This window comes from Hippoglossus hippoglossus, chromosome 9 (assembly GCF_009819705.1).
Source record: "Hippoglossus hippoglossus isolate fHipHip1 chromosome 9, fHipHip1.pri, whole genome shotgun sequence".
Taxonomy (NCBI): Eukaryota; Metazoa; Chordata; class Actinopteri; order Pleuronectiformes; family Pleuronectidae; genus Hippoglossus; species Hippoglossus hippoglossus.
This window is the reverse complement of record NC_047159.1, coordinates 6894396-6919543: the sequence shown is the minus strand read 5'-3', so window position 1 is coordinate 6919543 and position 25148 is coordinate 6894396. Positions and strand designations below refer to the sequence as shown.

Sequence of the window (25148 nt, the reverse complement as noted above, 5' to 3'; positions counted from 1 at the left end):
TTTTATAAAAGTAGTTTAAATACGGATTTTACTAACTTTTTAATAGAAAACAACTAAATAAATAATTTACAAGCATGTATGAAGGGATCACAGCCACATGCCAAGTGGTTTGTCTGTGTGCGAGTGTGTTTTCCACAATACAAGCACTGGTCACAGCCTACTCTTGCTATTCATCTCCAGTTAACACACTGTAGGCTTTCACTTCATTTCTGCTGTTTTATTGGCCAAAACGTGGCCGGTGCCACCCTCTTCTAATAATGGAGTTACACATGCAACCCAAATACAACTCACTTCCCCAGACAACGCTATCTATAGGTTAGTGTTAGATATAACTCAAGAGTGAACCCAGTGGCAACGTTTTTGTAAAGTTGCTTTAAAATATAATACATTAAATACTTAATAAACACACACAACGTAAACTGTGTCTGTGCACCTGTGTGTGTGTGTGTGTGTGTGTGTGTGTGTGTGTGTGTGTGTGTGTGTGTGTGTGTGTGTGTGTGTGTGTGTGTGTGTGTGTGTGTGTGTGTGTGTGTGTGTGTGTGTGTGTGTGTGTGTGTGTGTGTGTGTGTGTGTGTAGGGACGTCAAATACTCAATGTCTGACTAACATTGTTTAGAAAACAGATTAAACACTGTGTTAAAAATGTCATTTTCCTAAGAATCATGTTAGTAACAAGATCAATAAAATCTAAACGGGAGCATATATCTCCACCAATACATCCGCAAAGGCCCAACAGTCCCTTTAAATTCAATCAAGCTGCACTAAATTACAAACAGGAGATATCAGTCCTCTAAATATATCAGAGTTTTTTCAAGATCCATGAATTGTTCTCTGGGAAAACGCCCTTGCAATGTTAAATTCTAGGGAAAATGTCCTGGGTCCAAAACAAAACATAATAAATTTGACCCATGTCCCTTCAGCCAAATTTCGTGGACCTGCATGAAGGAATTTAAGTGTAATCTTGCGTAATCCAAACAAAACCTTTTGGATGGAGAAAAACAACAACAAGTTCTTTGGAACTGTTAATATTACCGAAAGGGAACTCTGCTATCAAAGTTGCTTACACATATCCCAGAGGAAATTGTGACCGGGCAATTTCTGTCGAACAAAAAACAAATAATGAGCGATGAGTAACCAGCACCAAACATCTGGTGGTGTTTCAGCTCTGGGAAATCGCAGGTCGTTCTGCGCCATAACCTCGACCATTGAGCATGAATCTTTGAGACTTTGGGGCGTTTCGGCGCGTTTGTCAGAAGTTAACCAGACACATTGTTTTAACCTTTGCCGGAGGAGCCTCTGTCTCATTCCCAGGGGCTGGCTGTGTAAAAGGGTCAATGACTTCAATAGGCCTTCATTAAGCACAGTTAGTGTCAACAGTTAATTATGCAAATTAGGAGACCCCTCATGTGGTTTGTGGGTCCCTGGCCTCCCCCTTTCATTGCAGTCTCACACACACACAAAAAAGTACCACTCGGCCGCTCGTGCGTACACGCACACACACACATACACCATATAGCACATACATTCACATACACAGACTGTATGCCTTCCATACATTACTTTTTCTCCTCACTCATTTCTTGTCAGGAATCAAAAATGGAGTGTTACGGTGCCGATACATAAATGGAGGCCAATGAGGCCCCTGAGATCTCCAGGGGCTTTTCTTGCCATCAAAGAACCTCCGGAAGGTTCTTGCTGGGTGACGCTGAAAGCCCACCAAGTTCTCCTCATCAAGACCGGGGAGTGGGGGGGCATCAGTGCCCCCTCAAAAACAAAATGGAGAAAAAAAACCTGCATCAAAACAGTCAATTAGGCAAAAATGCATGACAGCCAAATTCGAGCATTGTTTCTGTGATGATAATGACAGGTCTTTCGCTCCTCTGCCTCTTCCACACATCTGATGCCTGCGGCCCCCTGATTTCCAAAGGCTGGGAAGCCATTGGTAATTAATAATCACACGCTTTGGGCCCCTCCGTTGTGGCTGGCGGACTCTTTGTAGGGCCAGCCTCAAAACCTCAAATCCACTTTCACCTACCCTTCCTCACCCCATCGGCGCCATTTTTTGACAAATGCCTCTATCAATGCGTCGTGTTTGGGTCAGGTACACAGTTTCACCACCTTTTAAGGGGGAGACCTCTTTTGTGAGGAGTCTGTTATGGATGCCAACTTTAACTGGTTCCCCCTCAACTCTCCATATAAACCCATTCACCTCCCACTAATTGTGGAGGGATGAGGTTGCTGGGGGTTCGGGGAGTGGCTCCATGAAATGGCCACAGTTGTGAAGACCAATCAAACGCCGCCGGGGAACTGTTTACACACCACATTTGCTTTTGAGCCGCTTGCTTGTTTGTTATTTTATTTTCCTGAGCTATTTCCCCTGCAAAGCAAACTGCTCAAGAACAACAGTCTCAAAGCCATTAAGTAAATCAGAACCAGATTGCGGTCTCCATGGGTCCAAACCCACCTAAGCAAAGCTGCTCTGGTGCCAAACTGAGGGATGATGCCTGCAATTACATTTGGATCATCCAGTGACATGCTTACACACCGCCGGGTCCAAAGGAAATGCTATATGTGAACATTCAGGTGTTGTATATATATACAGCACATCCATATGCAACAAGCCTGTGCTGAGGATTGATCCAGGAGATAGACGGGGTCAGTGTGGTTCCACTGCACCTAGCTGTATGTGTGTGTGTGTGTGTGTGTGTGTGTGCAGTGCCGTAAGAAAGTGTTAAAATGATGTTGGTCTGAGTACTCCTGCACATTGTTTTTAAAATAGTACAGAAAATAAGCATTTACAGTGCAGAGTGGTGTGATGTCTAACTATAGTAGTGTCCAGACACTGACCCTGAATATCCAACAAAGCGTCCAAAGCCATCAGAGAGGGGGCTTTGTTTGTTTGTTTGTTTTTAAACAACAAAAGGAGCACTCATGATTGGCCCAGTCTTTGTGTGTCCTCAATTATACTGATGCCTTTCACTTGCTGAAGCAAGTGATCATATGGTAAAAAAGCTCTTACATCAAGACTTAAGTGAAGCAGGCTGCAGAACAGGCCTGGGATATCATCACCAGGGAAGATAACAAACCATGATGAGTTCATGATTCTGTTAACTCCAGTCATATTTATGTCCCCTGGATTTTTGAAGATGGGGACTATGATTCATACACTGAGGTGCACCCTCAAATCATTGCTGAGAGACAGCACTTTAACCTTATAGTCTGTTTTATTTCAAATCCAATGTGTCTGAGTACAAAGCCAACACCGCAGAACATGTGCCACTGTCCTAATACTTTCTGACTGCAGCGAACATGTGTGTGAAAGATGGTGAAGATAGAAAAGTCTGTGGACAAAATCAGGAAAATGTGTATGCAAGCTACCACTATACAAACTGCAAGACTAAATCCCACACAGAGAGTGTTCGACTAAAGCCAATGGACACCACATGTCTCTTCTACTTCAAAGAGGACAAAAATCGTATCACTTTATACAAATCCATCATCTGTCTTTACAAGGACGGGCAGAGAACTCAATATATGTTATTAATATAACTCAGCTGATAATTTAACTGCCTAAAACAACAGCTAAATACAAATATGTAATAGGGATGTTGTAAAGTAAGGTATCAAAAAGGAAAATTTGTATCATTCAGGAGTCTTCAGTGCATGTTTGCTCTGCATTAGCCTGACACCTACTGGATGGTCAATCATCCTCAGCGTAATTACTGAAGAGGAATTGTGAAACCACAAAGCAGAGGATCAACCACAGATACTCTTCTGATGGGCTGACCACAATGAAACAGTCATTCTAGCCGGATACACTGGACTGAGAGGCAAACAAACAACAGGCAAGAGCTGAGATAGTTCATAAAAGTGAGTGCTGCTTATTAGATCATACTTATGCAAACACTCATTGTGAAATCGCCTCTTGTAAATGACAAAATAAACAATTATATAAAAGACAGAGTGAGTGCAATGTGACGCTGTTCAAGGACTGCGTTGTGATCCAGAAAGAACACAAAACAAGACTTCCCATTACTTACAAAATCATAATTTATCAGAAAAAGAGATGGACACCAGACAAATAGAAGAACATCCCGGCACACACACACACACACACACACACACACACACACACACACACACACACACACACACACACACACACACACACACACACACACACACACACACACACACACACACACACACACACACACACACACACACACACACACACACAGAGAGAGTAAGAGCCAAGGCTGATGGACAGATGTTGTGCGTATGCCAGTATTGCGCAAAGGAGCTTTCATAAACGACTGAGCACAGAGGGAAACGTTTACTTAGTCAAAGACAGGAAAGAACAGACAGAGGCCAACTGTGCCATGATCCATCACAGGCCTACCTGTGACACTGTGCAGCACAACCTGATTCAGAGGTAGCCTAAGTCCTTCCTGGGGCCTGGCTCCCCACAGGGTTAGTATCTAGCCTAACGTAATGTAGATGAATGTGTATAATAGGGGACTGGAAAAATATCTGCATGTCAAAAAGTCCAACGGAGATCCAGAAAAACTAACTTGAAAGGAAGCACCTGGTGTTAACCTGACGTGAATGGATGGGGGGGGGATTTAAGGTGGTTTGTATTTTGGAAAAATGTTTGAATTAATTTCAGTCTGCAGAGAGTAGATAATCTTTAACTGTAGTTACATTTTCCAGATGAAAGTCATGAAAGTCTGGTTATGTCGCTCTTTAAATGCCCTGCTATGTGAAATCTGTTTGTAAAGTTACACTATGACAAGAATAGAAAAAGAAAGAGCACAATACCCACAAATCAATGGTTTAGGGCAAATTCATCTAGTCTGTAATCATCGATTGTGCTGAGGATTCTTAAACATTTCATTTATGTGTCTCCTTTCACTTTAGTTTTTGAAGTTTAAAAAAATGAATGCAAACAATAGAAACCCTTTGAACTGTACACTTGATGTGGCTCTTACATGTGATTACATCTTACCTCAGCTATAAGAGAAACCACCAGTTTGCCTCTTGGTTCCCACATCCTCTTACGACCATGATTGTTAATGCCTCTTAAAATAAACTACAGTTAAGCATGTGATGTAAAATATTTATTAAAACATGAAAGGAATTTCCCTTACAGGGTTAAGTATGTGACCCCTTAAATACAGTAGGATATGACTGGTACATATAGAACTTTGATGCCTTTGTTCATCTAATTCCAGTAAGTAAGTTAAGGTTCATTCTCACAGTTTAATTCAAGGCTGTGTGTGCTGTGAAATACAAATGTAGAATTCAGTCTATTAATACCATCAAATATATTAGAGGGTCATTTTTAAAACTAACTTCAGAATTTGCAGCTGAGCCAATCAGTGACTACATGGCTCCACCTGGAGGACACACAAGGGAATTTTAGTGACTGGTACTAGGACCATAGAACTTGCACACTGAGTTTATGTTTTAAATTGTTATTGTCGGTATTAGTTTGGAATCAAAATATACATATTAGAGAACACAGTTGTTTTGGTATACTTGAAAAAAGTACACAAAATACACAAACCATGGCTTCAGACAGCAGCGTTACAAACGTTGGATCCAGTTTCTCAAATGTGAACATTGTGTTTTTCTCAGCAGTCTGAAGACAATAATTTTGTTCTGATATTTTAAAATGGGCATTTTTGCCTGTTAGTATCAGACAAAATACAAAAAACCAAAACCTTTACAAACTAGAATGTCACTCAGTAGAGCACATTCAGTAGACAACAGTCCCCTTAAGTTCAGTCAGGCTGCACCAAACTGCACATACTCGTAGATATCACTGACTGATTTTATCAAGATCTCTGCATTATTTCTTGAGAAAAACCCCAGATGTAATGAGTTCTTCCTTCAATTTCAATAAAAAATGGTTCAGTAGCTTTTGCAATATCCTGCCAACAGACCAACAGACAAACAGCATTGAAAACATAGCCTCCTTGGCAGATGTAATTAATCAGTGTTGACAAGAACAACCTGACCAGTATAGCTTATTGGTTACAGTGGCACAAACGTCAGGAGTAAAAGATCTACAAGATGAACAGGGAACTGAAGTTGGGATCAAAAGCGATGAATTGATCTAAGCTGCTTCTTTTGGACGACATCACTACGTTTCAAGAAGAAGGATCTCAAGCTGTTTGACAGATGAAGGGGATTTAGAAACCAAATGTACAACCTGTGCTAAATCAAAGCTCGAAGAGAGAAAATTGTTAATAATGTATCATTCAGTTTTTAGTCATCTTCCTTTTCAATGTGCATCTGAACAAGTCTTGAATTCCAGTGAGGTGAGTTACAACCACTCTTTGCCCTGAGTGTTTCTAACAGAAAACAGCACAACGTCCCATTTAAAGCACATTAAATCACACTTTTATGGACTTGTTTTTCAGTGTTAGTCTTCATTAGCTTGTTTGATGTCTTGCTTCAATATATCACTGTAAATGGTTTTATCAGATTTGGAAAGCATCTTGCAATAAGGAATAACTTATGTACATTTGCCTTAAAAAAAAAAAACTTCAGTGATTGGGGTTTGGGACATTTTTCCTCTTTCAACTCTGAACATTTTGTGGTCGCCTGAGAACTCACACATAAAACCAATGACTATCAATCCTCTTAACATTAAAAAACAATGCTATAAATGCACTCGTCTGTGTCACTACCTCGTTACACAAACTCCACTAAATGCCAGTGTTGAGTTTTAAAAAGGGACAGGGGGGCCGGAGCTGGAGTTGCATTGTGCAATGGCCATTAAACAAGAGAAACCTGACGTAAAAGATTTATGACACAGATGAGTAAAACATCAGTGCATTCAGTCGTTCTCTGGGATACAGTTTGTGTCAATGTGTGTTTAATGACAACAGGGGGCGCCATCAGCCTTTGTTCAGATCAGCAGCTCACTCACACGTACTGAGCCCAGACAGCCTGATCCTCACTTTCATAACACTGCAGGGGAGCACATCTAAGGTATGCAAATCATTACTGATCGCAGATAGAACCAGTTTGGAAGGTTTACATATTTGAGCTGAGAACAGATTGTGGATCTGCAGCGCTGAAAGTGTTATCTCACTGACACTAAACCATCAGCGGTTTTGGAAACAGAGCAATAATTTGAGCACGACACGAACACGGCTTGACCAGTAATACAGGAGAAGCACCTCTGCAGGGGTCAGACACCCACCACCATGCGTCAGTGTCTTACTGCTTACTCACACTTCTAAGCACATCTTCATCCTTGGACTTCCAGCAGAGTTGCTTTGATGTTTCCACAAATTAATCTGACAAAGGCTGAAAGAAAGTCTCTGCTATCTCACCATCATCTGTATCACACTGAGCTAAATTGTGCATTTTATTAATCCAGCACGGCCTATTTTTTCCTCTCTTGAAAGAAGCGGATTCTCTTTTTCTGCACGTCAATATGTTTCGAGAGGGAGATAGTGGGTCAGGTCTGTCAACTAATATCCTTAATTCAATTACATAATTAAATCTTAAGAGGAAAAAAAGACATTTGATTGTAGAAAATTCATATTCGATTGAGGACTACATTGAGTATCTGCCTCACAGTTTCTCACATGGGCCTGAGTGGCTTCACAGAGAGCACAGCATGAAACACAGGAGTCACAGTCACTCTCATTGATTGAACGTGAATGTAGGTCAAGCTGAAACAAGAGAATTATTCAACAACATCCGTGTGGTAACGACGACAGAGAGTCATCTGCACTTGGAGAAATCGAAAAACTACCTTTGGAAATACATCAGATTTTGATTAGTAAACGATATAATTGTGGAAACTCAGGATCAGGTTGTATGTAAAATACAGTTAGCCTAGCAATCCAGCAATATAGATACATGATGCAGCCAAACGAGTGGAACTCCACAGCCAACAGCCACGTCTTGACACATTTTACACTGTAATTTGATGATCTAATCAACATTTACAAGTATTCTATCAGAAGATGTGCCTTGTCCTCTTATGGACATATAATGCACATAAACAGATTTTAAAAATGTTTTCATCCTGTGTGTTTTTAGAAGAAACAATCAAACATCTTTTGACGTTGCAAATAGTGGGAGAAGAATTGTAGTGTGACAAAAAACATTTTTTGAAATGGATATCATTAAGATAATACCATCCTGTACCTATTTGAATACAACAAGGGTAATTGACTTTTATGTGTACTGGGAATCATGTGATACTAGTGCTACTGTAATTTGTGAGTTTCAGTGCCAACGTCAGAGCAACACCTCTGTCATTACCTTACTCTGGGGAATAAATGTGTTTTTCTACGAAATCACTCTTATTTAATTTGGCCAGAGCCTAATTTCTGAATCGTAAAATGTTGTGTGAAAACAAGCAGCCCTACAACCCTAGAGACAAAATACTGTTGAGAAACTCGTGATTTAAATCAATAAATATCTGATTAAAAGATAAGTACACAACACTCATCAACATGCATCCGCCCTAGTCACCCGGGACAATAAACATCCGTGAAGATTGAGTTTACATGATTGATGGAGTGAAAACATCAGAGCAGGGTTTGTTTTTTAACTCTGAATGACTTATATATTAAGAAGGGAGCTTGCAGTTAGCAAATGATTATATGTGGTTGTATGCATGTCTATGCAATTATACAATACAGCGGCCCACATCACTTTTAGTCACACTTCCTCCACATGAGGACAAAAATATCCGCACTCATTGAACAAAACTGGAAGAGGAAACCCCTTGATAAGGGTTTGGGTCTCACACTCATCAAAGAGGAGTATATCTGGGGGTGGAACAGGTTATGTGTGATCAATTTCATCTAACTGGACAGACAGTTAAAATGTTGTTAACCGCTGCTTAAAAAGTTCCTATGACCTGATTCTGTTCTTGTGGCACAGCAGAGACTTGTCTAATTACTTGTGTTGAACAAGGAGCGACGTCTTTTTTATGCAGCTGGAAATTGAGCTGTCAGAAATAGTAATTGGAGCATGACCAGCACCAGCTCCCCTGTCACAATTAGGAGTCCCTCAGCGATTGTACTGACTGCGCTGCTGATAGACACCAAGAGACATAAGGTGGAGAATTGGGCCTGAAGTATATTCGCCTGAAGTCTCTTTTTAAAAAATGACTTCACAAACAAAGTTAGCATTTGGAAATATAATTTTCCAAATAAATCTATTTATGTAGCTTCATCTTGTCTCGTCTCAGAGTTTCCCAAACTTCCTACAACAATTTGCACAACACATTTGTTGCATTTTGCAGTCATTAAAAGGTGTATTTACATTTGTTCTCCGAGTTGCACAAAACAGAAGCAGAAGATTTTTGGTTTAATTCCCATACCATAGATTTTGGACCAACCTTAAACCCCAACATGAAGGAGACCTGGAGTGTCTTCCATAGGGATCTGGGATTCAACTTAAGCATGTGAGCATGTGTAGAGGTTACAGATATTCCAAAAATAGAAAGTAACCAGCGAGAACAGTCACTGTACAATGATGAATGTTTTTATCCTTTGACTGGTTTAAAATGACAAATGTGATTTCTTTCTGAATGGAACTTGATTAAATTGTACCATTCAGAAAGAAATCACATGCAGGATTTTATCCTGAATGGAACAGACTGATTTTACATAACAACTATGAGCTGTCATTTTCCTCTTATGTCACATTTTTACACGCTCTCTGGCATCGTAGGCAGACGCGAGCAGCAAGGATTTATCTGAATGGAGAAAAGATTCTGCTTCTGACACAACCTTTTAAATCCAACCTCACACAGTTGTCAACAATTTCCTTGAACTGCTTTTTATTTCACATGTTAAATGACACATTTTCATTCTGCATTATATTCCCTGAAAACTGACCCAGAGCACTGGAAACAAAAAGGCTCACTCTGAACTAATATTGGTTTCAGTAGATCGGTTCTAAGATAAATAATATGAGGATGATCAAAAATCCCTTCGCTTTGAAAGCTTAAATAACAGTAGGCTGGTAACTGCAATGACAATCAACCACAAACAGATAGAAGATTTGATCATATTCCACTGAAACCTGCTGCTACATTTAAAGCTGTTGAATTCTAACTGGGCCAAGAGGAGGGAAGAGAAATGTCCGACATAAAGTCTTCAATCTTATAATGATAAGAAAACACCCACGTTCTATAAAGTCTGAAAAACTCTGAATAGAAACGATCAGAAACGAGACCAGTTCCTGTTGTTTGTACAGATGTAGTCGCAGTCTGCATTTAGAACCATCTGAATTCACTCGGTTTGACCGGTAGCCAATAAGACAGATAGCATAAAGAAAGAGGCCCACTGGCTTGGACTGCTAAAGTAATTTGCTGCCCACTCAGGTATTACAATGGCTTGGTGACAAGCATATTAGAATATGTGCTTCAGGCAGACCCCAGCTTACTGTGAAGATGGGTCCCTGTCATGTCAGGGCAACAAAGACTATTGTGTAAGAGAAATACCCTTTAAGACATCTCACAACAACAAAAGCCTGCAGGATAGGGGTTTCACAGTCAAGGGCATTGTAAGTGGGCCCTCTGAATACAGGACAACAGAACAGATTTGTTCATGTATAAACAGATAAATGATTATATGACAGGTGTAACAAATGCAGATTTTTTATTTAAATTTCTGAATCTATTTGATGCAACATAATGTGGAGACTCCCTCTACTTACCAAAAAAAGTTTCTCTGTGCTGCTCAACTTAAATCTGAGTTTAGCACATGTATGTCCGAGACATTATTTTGACTATTTGGTCCAATATGCAACTTACACAGTGAGATGTGGAAACTTAAACACAAACATCCCATCTGTCTCGTCTCGTCGTCAGTTCTGTCTTCATAGACCAAACAAAGTGTTTCACTGAGAGAAACATCATCAGCTATTTCTAGATATTAAATATGTTATGTTGATCCCAAAGGGTAGAGTACACTTTTTTCAAGTCAAAACTAAAGGATTTGGAAATGTATGAATAATGGACATGCGTTGTTGATGTTTTGTTTATTTTCACTGTTGAATCTCAAACATCAAAACTCAAAAGAAAACTGGACTTATAATCATTTATGGAATCCACACAGTTTTAAAAGATTGGATTTTTACAGACATTGAGTCTGGTTGCATCTAGAAAAAAAATTCTAACCTTACCTTTGCCACAACTTTGCCACCTTAACACATTATACTATCCTGTTGCAACAAGCTGTGTAATGTTGTGCATCATTTCCCATGTATGATAATATTAAGTTTTCACTGTGGCATCTCCTTAGCTTCCTTCACTGAAGCGTTGATTTTCTTATATGCCCAGGTTTAAACAATAAACATGCTTGTTTTGGTCACACCATTTTTCTATCCCACCTCCATGACTAGCTGGCACTGTAAACATGCTACCCCACAGCCCAACCTCTGTAACTGTAGGTTTTCCCTGGTTTCCACCTTTGTTGCACTTATGGTTTTAAACAGTTTTATCAAAAAGTATTCTTAATGTACAACAACTTGATGGCATGCCTAGAAAGAATGTGGTCCTGTCAAAAAGTCTGCCCTAAGTTCCTGGTGCAGATGTTGCACGAAAGCCAAATGTGGCGTCGCCCTGCTCTGTCAGCCAATAGATCTAAAACAGGAAGTTATTCTTTGTTGTTTCCCACAAACAACCAGAGCCAAATTCCTTCCCAAACATCCTTGACGCAACAAAAGTCCCCTGTATGGACTGGCAGCCAAACGGTACTCTATAGCGTGAGGGTGACCCTTGGTGATCGTTCAATCATCATCCCACCAGGTCCTGTGCTTATTTTGAAGTGTGGGATATTCAAGGCCCAGGATGAGGCAATGGCTGCTCCCATCCTGCCTTTCAAAAGGACGGAAGTGAGTTAGAAATGAACGCTGCTTACACAGTGTGAGAAAAAGGTATGTTTACGGTGCAAAAACCTGTTGATGACATAACAGGCATGACTAAAACAATATGTCTGTGGGGTTTATGAGTCCTGAAGGCTTAGAAAATATGTATGAATCTTTAATTGCATTTAATTCTAAATGTCTATGTGAGCTAAAATCATTGTTAGGACACAATTTGACTGAGATAGAAAAAAATCTATTCCATATAAATGCAATTTTCTTTTTCTAGGTTCATGTTATGATCAGTGTGATAAAGAGTTAATAAGATGAGTGGATTACACCCAACTCCTGGAGAATCTCAAGTTAAGACAGCTAAAAATACCTCCTCCTGAAAACAGGATGCCTTTGCAGACAACAATCGTCATTTCAGAGGTAGGTGTTGGGATTTCCTCCAAACACTGCAACTCAGATTTCTTCCGAAATATTATCAAAGGGATTTGTATTCAAACCAACTGCCAGGACAAGTTGTGAATTCAGAGCCTCGACAGTTGAAGTCAAAATTTGTGTCGACTGCAGATTGTCTCTACTGTAAAGACCCCGTGAAACAGATGTCAGAGTGCTGCTTGATTCTGCATATTTACATGTGTGAAAGAAACATGAGGCTACGGAGGGAAAGGCTTTGGATATTAATTGCTGTTTACAGGAGCCAATAGTGGTGAATGTGCAGCACACCCTCAGCGCCAGATTTGACTAGCAGCTCAACGTGCAAAATCACGACAACAGCCCGCTCTCTGTTGTCTAGGACTCTCCACCACCTTCGCCTACGCCTGTGGATTTAACTGTTGAATTGGACAGATTAGGTCCCTGTGGACCAGTCGGTAACTGGCAGAATTTACAGGGAGAGGAGCTAAAAAGCTTTATTATTGGATGGATAAACAGTAATCGATAGAAGAAATATAAGTAGAACTACTATCATATTGTTCTTTTTACATAAAAACAGGTAAATGTTAACACACCAATTAACACAGCAATTTATAACAAGCTATTTATAGCACTATTTAAATTACATTGTGATAGGTTATTACATTTTACGCAAATACAGTATTTAAAACGATGCAGTACAATGGGGAGCACAAAACAATCAAATGTAAGTACTCCCTTTACATAGAAAGTGAAGTTTGCTCTTATTTTTGACAATGTACATGCATATACAGCAAATGAAACTTTTCAACAGACATTTAACCTCTAAGCTCAAGAAGCCACATCGTCAATCATTTGTGTTTTCCTACTCTCACCGAGGTGTCTTTGTGAACTTTGAACAATGCAGCTGGAAACATCTACAGTTATCTATTTGAAACCAGGCAGGCATAAAAACTCTGCTTCCAAAAACTGTCCTGTTATTAAGTAGCGAGCCGGGCTGAACTTGCAAAATTCTGATCCAACAGTGAACAAATATGAAACAACAACTCCAAGTTGTTATGCTGCAGATCCATTGGAAAAACATCAGCGGCACAAAGGAATTACTGACAGTTAGAGAACAGTAAAGGCTTGGATGACACCGGTAGCTCATCTTGACCCCAAAGACCGACTTAAAAGAGAAGGAAGAGGGAGGAGAATGGGAATGGTAACAATCACAACTCTAAACGGATATGGCATCGGTGAAAAGGTAACAGGAGGAGGTGGTTGCTCACAGCTGATGAGTGAAGACAAACATATCAGGCCCGTGGTACCAGGAAAAAAGAAAGCTCTGTGCACAGCAGAGGAACCCAGGGGACAAAGGACACCATCACAACACTCTCACTCCTCGGGTGTCAAACACAGCCTTCAGCAAGAGGCTGATAAATGATTCAAGTAAAATGATACAGAGAATGGTATTCTGCTCTATTTCTGAAGAAACTGTCTGCAGCAGACTCTTCTATTTTAATGTTCAAGTGCATTGCAAAATGTTCAAGTGCATAGCAGCTCACTGAAGTTATTTTTCTTCAAGTGATGTTTAAACTCTGAGTCAGACCAACACTGATTTTTGAGGGCCATTACCATCACTGATTTTAGGATGTAGAAATTTTCAGGCATATATAATGTTATTGAGGCTTGATATTTTACAGTTTAACCATGAACTTATAATTAATAAGTCTTTATAAAAAGAAAATACAAACACAACCAAATATATTGAACTTAAATTAAGAAAATAAACAAAATGTTTTATGTAAAATCTAAACCCAAATGTGTATTTTCTGCATTAATTATTCAAAAAAATCTAAAGTTTTCATATAGGTGCATACTGGTAAATAAACTGGATGATGTAATTGTCTAATCTTTGATTAGTTAATTAAACGGAATCACACATAAACTCTCAAACTTTGCATTATTGGTATTATACTCATTCATTTGATCTTCACACAGTAAACAGGATGCAGGTGTTACCACTGTGGTGGCAGCTGCCCAAAACATACAACTTCATAATCTATAAACCACCTTGTCCATGACACGACAAAATGTATATAATAAGTACAGAAAAGACCATAACTTGTGTATATAAAAACCTAAATATTTGTATTATTATTATTAATGCAAACAATTTCAATTATTCAGCCAAAACTCACCAATTTGAATGGGTTGGACAAAATAACAGATACATCCATCAATATAGCATATGTCACCACAATCTGCAGCCCTGAAGAAGAACAACCCTCTAAAACATTACAAACTTCATGGAGACAGGATTTATTGCAGAACTGTTGGATTGATTTCTATGTTAGACCACTATAAAGGGAGTTAGTGGAAGAAATAAGGTCCTGAGTGATTTTTATCCAGGTCTGTACGTGAGGTAAAAGATTTAACCTTGGCTAAGTTTCTTAACATCATTGGAGAATCTCCTCACATACATATCTGACACATAAGGCTATGTAAAGCACGACCCAGTCTGGAAAGTCTTGTTCTGAATGATGTGGCCTTGGGCCTGGGGGTCGGAGCCTGCAAACCAGTGGAACAGCCGTGTTCCACTCCATTAATAGCATAATGAGGTGACCACAAGATGCCCAATACGATCACTTAGACCCTTAATGGTTAAGGCATCCTGCAAAGACAAGGTCTAAAGAGCAGTAGCTATGGTTGCAGTGCACACAGTCAATTATTCTAATGCCCCATGTCACCTGCTGCTACCAAGAACTCAAACAAAATCTAGGTGCAGCCTTGAAGTTATGTGATTTATGCAGCATTATGTGTCAGATATGTATGTGAGGATAAGTTGGAACAAAGGGATCTTTTGTTCCATCTTATGTGCCACATTGATTCAACTTATGCAGCAGTAGCTCTGGGCAGGGTTGTGGAATGATTGGACTGTTTATCTGGATTCATACTTGACACAAGAAGGGAACAGGAGCCCTGCCACAGATAACTATGGCCAAGGTTTTTATTTCTAGGTCAGCCTTGGATTTTACTCATACTCACAAATTGATGATCTCTAGGATAATAAATGGGTGTGTGTTGTATATTAGTCATAATGCTTTGTTATTCCTCACAACGTCTGCGTTTACATTGTTTCATTCCACCAGTGGAAAGATCTATCTTGTTCTAATGAATGAGACTAGTCACTGTATTGTGTTGTTTCATTCAAAGTGATGGACAGTGTAGTTTGTGGTAAGATCTCCACGTAGTATTTATTTAGGCTCCAGAGCCCCAATGTGTAATTACCTTTTTAAGGAGGCACATGTCAGCGGCTGCATTGCCTAAAAAAGGCTCTGGGGACCTTTATCTGCTATAAATACAGATTTTGGCCTTTTTCCATGACATTAAGAAGTGCTGCTCAATGAATCAATCACCTGCTGAATCAGACACATTAAGATGCCTACTAACATGGTTAGTAAATGACAATTTAAAAGAATTACCACACTCATTGCTTTTATTCTTCTGACTTTAGAGGACAAGTTCTGAATGTCAGGTGAGGTTGTGTGCCTCCCTTTAAAAACCTGTTGAAAATCCGGCTGGACCAACACAGATATCAGTACAGGGGAAAAATAAACCAAGAAAGAATGCAACTGTTGTGATTTGGCAGCATTTTGGGGAGAGTACTGATAACGCTAAAATTAAGCAGTAAGAAATGAATGTTGTGAATTAATTATTTAGCCTTCTATGGTAGTATGCAGGATAAAGTATAGGGTGGGACATCCGTTGATGTACTTTACAGCAAGTTCTCTACTTTCTTGGTGCCACTACCCAGTCCTCTGCTACAGTTTGACAGGCTTTACTAATACAGACTAATCAAAAGTTGTGTCTAATACTGGCAAAAGTTTAACATGCTGTCTCTTCTGCCCTTTTTGGTGTGCACAGTGTGAGTGGGTGACTTCACAGAGAACAATCAGCAGGAACATGGGAGAGTCCAAAGCGTCAAAAACATGTATCGATTATATAGAGTCATGACAAGAATGGTCTGTTGTTCACAAAGAGACAATGAGAGCAAGAGACAATAAACCTAAACAGAAAAGCCCAATGTAAACATGCTTTAAAATGACTGATAAAGTTCATTATTAGGTCAGTGTGAAGTTTTTCTCTCACGACAAAGTTCTAATTTGTATTGCATACATGTTACAGCAGTGGGGATGAATCACAGTATTGGTCTCCCAGAGCATCACATGCTGAGGCTTGATTTTGCACACTGCTGTATGGGATATTGTGGTGACTCAGCAGGGGCTTCAATCTCTTCAATGCCCACAAGACAATAAAAATAATCACTTCTTTGAACTACACAACCTTAGCCTTAGACTTGTATTGATCCCCACTTCACGCACTCAATAATCCCACAGTCTATCATAGTGAGGGGCTGGGAGCTGTTATGGTCGTCATTCTAATAGTACGACTGGTCCAAAACCATTTGTCAAACTTTATTATCAGCCTTAAAAATCTCCAATATCTTCAAACCGTCTTCCCACAATTCAACATATTGACAACAAGTAATGACCTGTACTGCTCTGGGCTGTGCTCACCATGTCCTGTAGCTGTGCACGTACACTCATGGAAAGTGTCAAACACACCTGCCTTCATGATCCACAAAAACAAAAGGAACCATGTTCAGTTACCTTCAGTTCCAATAAACCTAATGCCCATCTGCTGTAGTTCCACTTATTTTAGACTTGAAAAGATTAGCCATGGCTGAGATGCAGTATTGAATGTGCATCATGCGAATCAAGCAAAACCTTAATGTTACACACTCTACAATAACCCTCGTCTGTTATTCCCTGACTAACTCAGCTAGTCAGGGAATAACAGGGAACCTGACAATATGCAACATGAGTCATCAGCCTTGGTTAAATTACAACTGGTGCAAACTAGAGGTAGGAGATCTCTGAAGTATACTCGATGCATTGTGGCTTGTTCTATGTACGATGTAGTAAATTATTTTATCACAATTATCAAGTACAAGGCCACAGACAAGAGACTCCCTCTGACATGTCGCTGTCTCGCTCTCCCCTATGGATTTGTCCGTCTTAGATGCACAAGAAGACACGTGAACAGCCTGAAGAGAGCAAAAGACGTAATGTCATATATACATGTTGAGTGTTTACACATGTTAAATTTAGAAAGGGGAATAGAAAATTAAGTTTTTCAGAAAATGTAAAAAAAAAAACAACAGTTATGGTCTATTACCAATAACACCAAGAAGACGAATACAACTTTAACCACATTTCCTCCATCTGTTGAATAAAATGAATGTATCCATTCATAAATGCACTGTGCTTAAGACTCATCAACAACCACTGACCAAGCAGCTGAATGGAGATGCAGGAATAAAGCACCATTATCTGTCTTTGTTTCTATTGTCAGAGAAACAGCCTTGATACTCAGAGCGCGGCTTGTTCTCTGTACGTTTAATTTACATCACAGTGCTGATCTCCACCTGTTCCACCTTAATATAACATTGACACCCACTCGAATGGAGCGAATCGCTCTCTCTACTCAGTGACCAAGCAACAGTGAAGCAGCAGCAGCCACTGGCGCTTGTTCGGTATCTGTTTCAAAACATAACAGTGAAAGATTAAACCATGGTGAAACTAACGGTGTTCAATTCAGCGCACAGACACACACACACACACACACACACACACACACACACACAACATCCCTGCCGCTCTCGAACAAACAGATGGCAACATGTATACATTTCTTACCGTGTAAAGCCCAATCCTGCACAAGGCAAGGGAGAGCTGCATGTGCTCCGACATTGTGCTCACCAACAAGCGTAACCCCCGGCAACAAACAAGCCAAGCCTCTGGAGTAAGTGAATGGGCGGAGGATGATCAGGAGTACCGGCACACAGCAGTGGCAGGTCAACAACACGAGTCCAGCCCCTCACCATCTCGCCGTCAGTTGCCCATATCCACAAGCCATTTTGATTCAAGTGTGAGCAGCAGAGTGAGGGTTTGTACGCGTGTAGATGCTCGGCACTGAGGCTATAGTCTCGTGTTTACGCCCCGTTTTCATTCACCAAAAGACAACTATTCTCAGGGATCAGTGGACAGACACAAGCTTGAGATTAGTTTGTGAGAATCTCTCTCTCTCCACAGAGATTAAGGGCTCAGTGACAACTAGGGATACAGAATAAGACTGCAAATTGGATTAGTCACCATTACACACCCACACACTATTCCCCATACTGTACGCGAAGCATGAAGTATGGCAACCAGCGCTTTCTTTGCATGGAGGAGGAGGATGAAGCGATCGACCACTTGAGCTTACAGCGGTCGTGGGGATTTCTGTGACTGTTGTGGGACCGTTTGTCAGGAGTCCGTCTGTTCATGGGGATCTGTGAGTCATGTTCAAATAGCTTGTTTTGGTCAGCTCTGCTGTCTTGTGATAGTTGCTGCCAAAACCTGCTGATGAACTGCAGTTTTAAACATAGAATACTAACTGTACTGCACTGTAAAACTAATTTCACTTTTATTTGAATGATTATAGAGACAAAAACCTACTGTTCAAGATGCAGTTTCCCTTCCTCTCCCTCACTTGCGCTTTTAAAGCCACTCAGAATAATCAGACTGGACATCGGACGCATGCACCGGGAAAAATCCCATCACAGCAGCAGGCTGGTAGATCGTAAAAAATATCAGCAAAATGTTTACTGTCCCTGTCTTGCATAACCACTATATACAGTATATATGCCGATTTCAGAATTAGGATGTACTCACACTAGGCCTGGTTGCCTTGTACTGTTCTGGAGTCCTGTCCTTCCTCCCAATTCCCCCCACAGTTGAATCAAAGCGCTCTGGAGTCTTTGGTTGAGAGCATCTTTTGTTACCATAACAACTAGAATTAACTAAGCTAGGATAGTTTTGCTAGCAACTGAAATAAATACTAACCATCACTTTTTTACCGCCATCTTCTCTATTTTGGTGGCTATTATGGGAAAGGACAGTTGACTGCGGGAGAAGTATCCAGCTTTACTCCCAATCCATCAATAAGGTGAAAACCCCAACTGCTAATAACTCAAGTATTCTCCAATGAATTAAATGTCCAAATAGTAATAGTAGATTTTTCCGTATGACAGAGCCTTGAATTTATTTTATTTTTTTAATTAAACACTTTCAACTAGGCTGCAAGCTTTGCAACTCAGGTAAATCTATTCCTGTTTTGCAGTGAAGTGTCAGCTTGTTTCATAGTTTTTAAAATGGTCAGTCCAACAGCCAAGGTTATACCCCCCGCTAAAGAAATCGTAGAGGAAACACTGCTGGGTGCACATGGTGCCTGTGTGTGCCAGGACTGTGATTACGGACCAACCACAATGTCATTAGTTTGATATTATTGGTTTGACACAACATGAAGCTTTGTTTGAATACGCACACATACACACATATTCCCTGCAGAAAACCTGAATATGACAAAAGCTCAGTGGGGAGATATAACACTTTTGTAAAATGTTTAGCTGTGTAACAAGTGTTTGACATTCTCTGCTCATATAGAAGACTTTAAAACCAGAACCTTCACCAGGAAGAAAATATCAGTCGATACATTTGCAACATAATAATTTTAAAATATCGTGATAAATATCAATGCTGACTGAGGTGACATTTTTCATCTTGATTTAATTGTTTGTCATATAGTTCTATAGTAGATCATTCAATTTGATTTAAACTCAATTCAACAATACATGATTTTCTCAGAACCTCAGGTCAAGATAAAGCTCTACTTATCAATCTGCATTTGTTTATGGCTATTAAGGAGCCACAGCTCTTCAAAAGAAATGAGAGTAGAATAATACACCACTGCAGCAGATCAATGTCCACTACATTTGTTTTTCTAGTGAGGACAAGCTTTGTAGGGACCAACACAATGGGAGTGGTTATGGTTTGAGAGAATGTAAAGCAAATAAAATGCAATAAAAATATAAATAAAGTTCACTAATGCCTCTTTAGACGGACAGTCCATCAACTTATGTTGACATCAATATGGAACTCAAAGTGATCCTCATAATTATCGCTTTATGAACCCCCATAAATATTCCCTCATCTTCCTGAGCAACACTGATGCTGCTCCGGCCTGAGATGCTGACTCATGAGCACTCTCCACAGACACAGGGGAATCACTGCACTGAGCTAACCAGCAGACACTGAAACCTGACGTGCAGCTGGAAGGTTAGAAGCAGGGACAGAAAGTCAGGAATGCTGTTGTGCTCAGAAAAGGTATTTGACATTACAGCTGCGGGCAACGCAACCTAAATAACGGGTATGTTTAAGGAACTGTGGCCGACTTGGCTGACCGCTCCGTTCAAAGTAAAACCTGTAAATGATTAACCTCATATTTGTAGAGATATTTTTGTGAGATGGTGATTGTGTAGGTGCTCTTGTCGTCATGCAGTCGGTCGTTTCTGTTTGAGAGTTTGGCAGAGATGTCTGCAAGCACCAGTGATGTGTGTAACACGGTCAGACAGGGGACAAGATTGAAAGGAACAGTAACACCAGCCTTGGATCCCATAGGCTGGACTCGTATGCTGCCAAGAAATCCCCATCAGCTCCACTTCCTGTGTTGCAGTGGAGAGATGTCTATCTGTTATAGCCTGCTATGTGCAGGAGATGTGCCCTGTAGTACAGCTGGTCTGCCAAAAACTCACACAGGCTTCTATCAAGACAATTTATTTTCATTAAAAGGTGTGATGCTGTTCTAAAATCTTCACAAGTGTGAGAGTTGCAGAATTTTCAAGGACACCTTCCCACATTCATCCATTAAAACAATGTTAATCCTGCCTCAATAAGAGCCTTAAGACAGAAGCTAATAACTATTTGATTAGAATTCTGCCATGATTTCTGGGTAATGATTATTAATAGACTGTGCTTTTTGATTTCCATGTTATAAAGAGTGGTAAATAATAACAGCTGAGTTTATTCAAAACTATTGCTTTACATCTGACACTTTCAACAACCAGTCAGACCACTCCACATTACAAATCTACATGTTCTGTTCGTGCAACTACACAGACAGGAAACCAGGGATAATGTAAACAGGTGGTGGACAGCAGGGGTACTCACTACAACTAAGCTAAACAGGTGTTTGGTCCTTTTTACTTGACAAAACTATTAATAGTCCTGACGGCTGTATAACTGTTTTCTTCTCTATTTTTTACAAAGTTCATGTGAGGTTCAACATCCCTTCAAAAAATATAATTATTAGCTCTGTAGTTATGTTCACAGCAAGTCGGCTCTTTCTAAAGTGTAGCCTAAGTGTTATATCTCAGGTAAATACAAGCTAACAAAGAAAATAGTTTAGCTATTAGGCAGCATTAGTAGAGATATTTAAACTGGCATGCATTCACAAGAGTGAAACACCTAATGGGTTATTCTTTTTGATGAAAAGTGTTCAGCAACAAAAATGCATCGAATTCAATCAAAATTAAACATTCAACTGAACCGTTGAATTGAAATCCGAAAACAATTCATATAATATGATGGAATAATGCTTGGCTCTTTTTCACACAACAAAAACATGTAACCCACCGTATAAATTCCACTAAACTCATACTGGCTGTTTAACACCAGGCAAAGCTAATGCATTTTACAGCCTCATAGATCTGTCTTCCTCAAGGGCAGAGCTGCACAGACAACCTGAAAGTCAGTCCACCTGAGATTAGCCTCAGTCATTTGTGTGAAGCAGCCATAAATAACTCGATATCAATGGCAAAGGTTGAGTGAGATTGATGAAATAACCTTCAGGCGGTGGATTTGCATAAATAAACAAATATTAGGCAGTGAAGTGAGTTGAGCTCGAATTATATGGATTTTGGGGGCTGGTGCTGGTAAGGATATTAGGGTGTACGAAATCTCTGATTAAAAAGTTATATCGGCCGATATATTATAACAATGATTACACGATGACATTATAAAACAATTATGGCAAAGAAATCTAAATCGTTTAAACATAAACTTGAAAGAAAAAGAAAACAAAAAAACAAACAGAGAACTTGAAAGTTTTATAGAAAATAAACATTCTGTAAGTAAAAAGGAAACATTATTGGTCATCCTTTCGGCATTATTGATTCTGTATGATAAAAGTTTTAATATCGGCACATATTGGCAAACAAAAATGTCTGTAATAATATGTCTGTGGCAGGCTCACATCAGCTAATTATTATTGGCCAACAAAAGAAAAAGTTACTATCCATAACTACAATAATGCTGAATGCTCTGGTAGGAGTTAGAGAAAGTGAAAGTAAGAAAACAGTCTTAGTTTGTTTTTATCTATTTGATCCCTCACAACACGATCATTGTGTCCTTTCTGGTGAAGTCTGCAAAAAGTTAGGGTCCAAGAGTTGTTCCACACTTGCACTTGTAATTCGGTACGACTGTATCATGGCAACAGCTAGCACCAAATTCCTGAGTCAGAGCTGCTGTATCGTGTGATCTTTTTTCCCCATTGCACGGACCGGGCAGGAGTACAGTTCTACAGAGGGCTCAAAGCTTCATGCAGCTGAATCAGAATCCAGCACAGGCCCGACTCCTTATGTACTACATTCACAACTTAAACCACAGTTAATACCCCAGCAAATGTGCAACTCTGATGTGCTCCCATTCCTGCTCTGCCCAGCCACCGTTATGTGACAAATCTTTTCAAGTTCCTGTTGATTTAAAGGAACGAGACATAGCTTGGGCCCGGGTTCTGTGCCAGGTCTCCAGCGTGGCACAGCAGGGGAGGAGGCCCTGCGCCTATTGAGTGGCCGACCTCTCAGGACAGCCAAGCTCCAACAGTCCACAGAGTTACAGCTGTGCCTCGCACAGAAAACTGTTTGTCACAGAAAATCTCCAATCATGTAAGCCGGACTATTTTTGTCGTGGTTGCGCTCAATATGTGTGCAGAGCTTAAATATGTTAATATTCCAAATCGGACTAATACGTATGGGTTATTTTTACTTGACCACCACTGATCTCTAATGATGTAATGTGAATGCAAGTGAATAAAGGCTCTGCTGTTCTCGCAGCACATCAAGCAGAGAAAGAAGAGCGCTTAGGGTGAAACTGATTTCATTCAGTTCATGTCACGAGGGTGCTCTTATTGACGACAATACCCTTTGTGTCTGTCTGTGTGTGTGTGTATGTGTGTGTGCCTTTGGTACCAACAACTTTCCTTTGACATGTAACCAAGTTTACAAAATAAATCACCACAGGACACAGAGAGGCCAGTAGCCACAGACATCCATCAGTCTGTACGGGCACAATTGCTCTTTGTTGCAGAGCAGGACTTTGTAATCTTGACTCTAAAAAGAAATGTCCTAGTGAAGTTTGAAGGTCCTCTCAGGTCCCACGTCTTGGGAGAGACATTACAAACAGGCTGATAACACTGGGTGGGCAAGTTCCTGTGCACTTCACACTGTCACTCCGATATGACAGCACATTGTCTTTGTCCTCTCCCTCTGTGGCGTTATGAATTCCCAGGGAAAGCCCTCAGTTACAGCTTCCTCTCTATTGTTGCAGGGCTCCAGCAGCACCCACCCTGTCCCTACAATGTGGGCAAAGGGCCCAAAACCCCATAATCTCCCATGGCCAACGCCGGTGCAAGTGCTTCGACCTCTCATGGCACGTTTTGGGGACGTGTAGTCAAAGAAACCATACAGGAGGGTTGATGCACCTCGAACCAGGAGACAGTGACAGCTGAATTCTGGCAGATCCTCCAGCAGCTTCACCCTGAGCTTCAGGAAACATCAACAGCTCCAACGTGTCATTGTGAAGCTAACTGACCCACAGGGGGGTGTAGCTGGTCGATCGGTGTTTCACATGTAAACAGATCGTGGTTTGGATCAACCGGTTAGACCTCACACATACACACACAGAGAGAGAGAGAGAGAGAGAGAGAGAGAGACACACACACACAGCTGACACATTAGCATGAGAGCAGCTACACCTCTGTGTTGTTGGGTTAGCACACACCTGATCCAAACTAACTGCTGGGACCAGTGTTTGGCTCGAACCAGCAGCCATTGCACTCACCAGATAATCCATGTACTATCGCTGAGCAGTCACAGCAGCACCAGCTGGTTTTGTGGTAAACCCCCTCCGTGTTTTAGTCCCCAGAATGTGACGGGTTCGAGCCGCACGTCGCTTTGTATTCCCCGCCTTTCCACAGCAAAATAAAAGAAGCAGCCCTTCGGTGGGGTTTTTGCTACGAGCAGGGATTCTTCTCCTCCGTCTTCTCCTTCGTCCCGGAGACAAGTTTGACGGCCGCGGAGGTCGAGTCGCTGTCGGACGACGAGGCCCCTTCGGTCCCGGCTCTTTGTTAGTGGGTAAAAAAGCCGTGTTCCGCCGGCGGAGCAGCTTTTTCGCCTCAGTGTGTCACTGAGTGTTTGGTTGAGGAAACCAGCGAAGCCCCGCACCGCTACGTCACGCACGTCCACTCGCTCACGTAGCGTGGTCACATGACCAAACACATGGAGGCTATTTCTGCTCCGAGGGGGAGAAACCGTCTGCTCGTGAAATCTGACTTATCAGGTTTCACGTCAACGTCCCACGACGGACAAGTTCTAATATGTGTCATAGAAAGTTTGTGGATCTAGTCACTTCATGGACCATGTTATTATTATGGTTATTTATATCATATAAATACATCATCTCTCTCACATTGGCTTGAGGAGAGGACTTTGTCACTTCCTCTTATCAGTGATGTAACAACATGTAGATATACAACGTTAAATAGTAAAATACTAGAGAGATCAGCTGTAGCGATGTGACTGAATTCCATAAATATCTTGAATATATACATTTACATATACAGTATATACGTGTGTGTGTGTACATACCTGCATACATACATACATATATGTAT

The 25148-nt window shown here is 40.6% G+C and overlaps 1 protein-coding gene across 2 annotated transcripts in view; it reads right to left on the bottom strand.

Moving 5' to 3' along the window:
• LOC117767529 (ADP-ribosylation factor-like protein 15) overlaps positions 1-24715 on the bottom strand; it is a 90729-nt gene extending 66014 nt beyond the window's left edge. Inside the window, exon 1 of one of the 2 annotated variants that reach the window (XM_034595262.1) lies at positions 24317-24715. In XM_034595262.1, coding sequence (XP_034451153.1) covers positions 24317-24328 — 12 coding nt within the window. In that variant the 5' untranslated portion in view covers positions 24329-24715. Of the gene's footprint in view, positions 1-18016; positions 18224-24316 lie in introns of those variants that run through there. The other variant, XM_034595260.1, reaches the window with a different exon arrangement.
• Between the last annotated feature and the right edge of the window lie 433 nt (positions 24716-25148).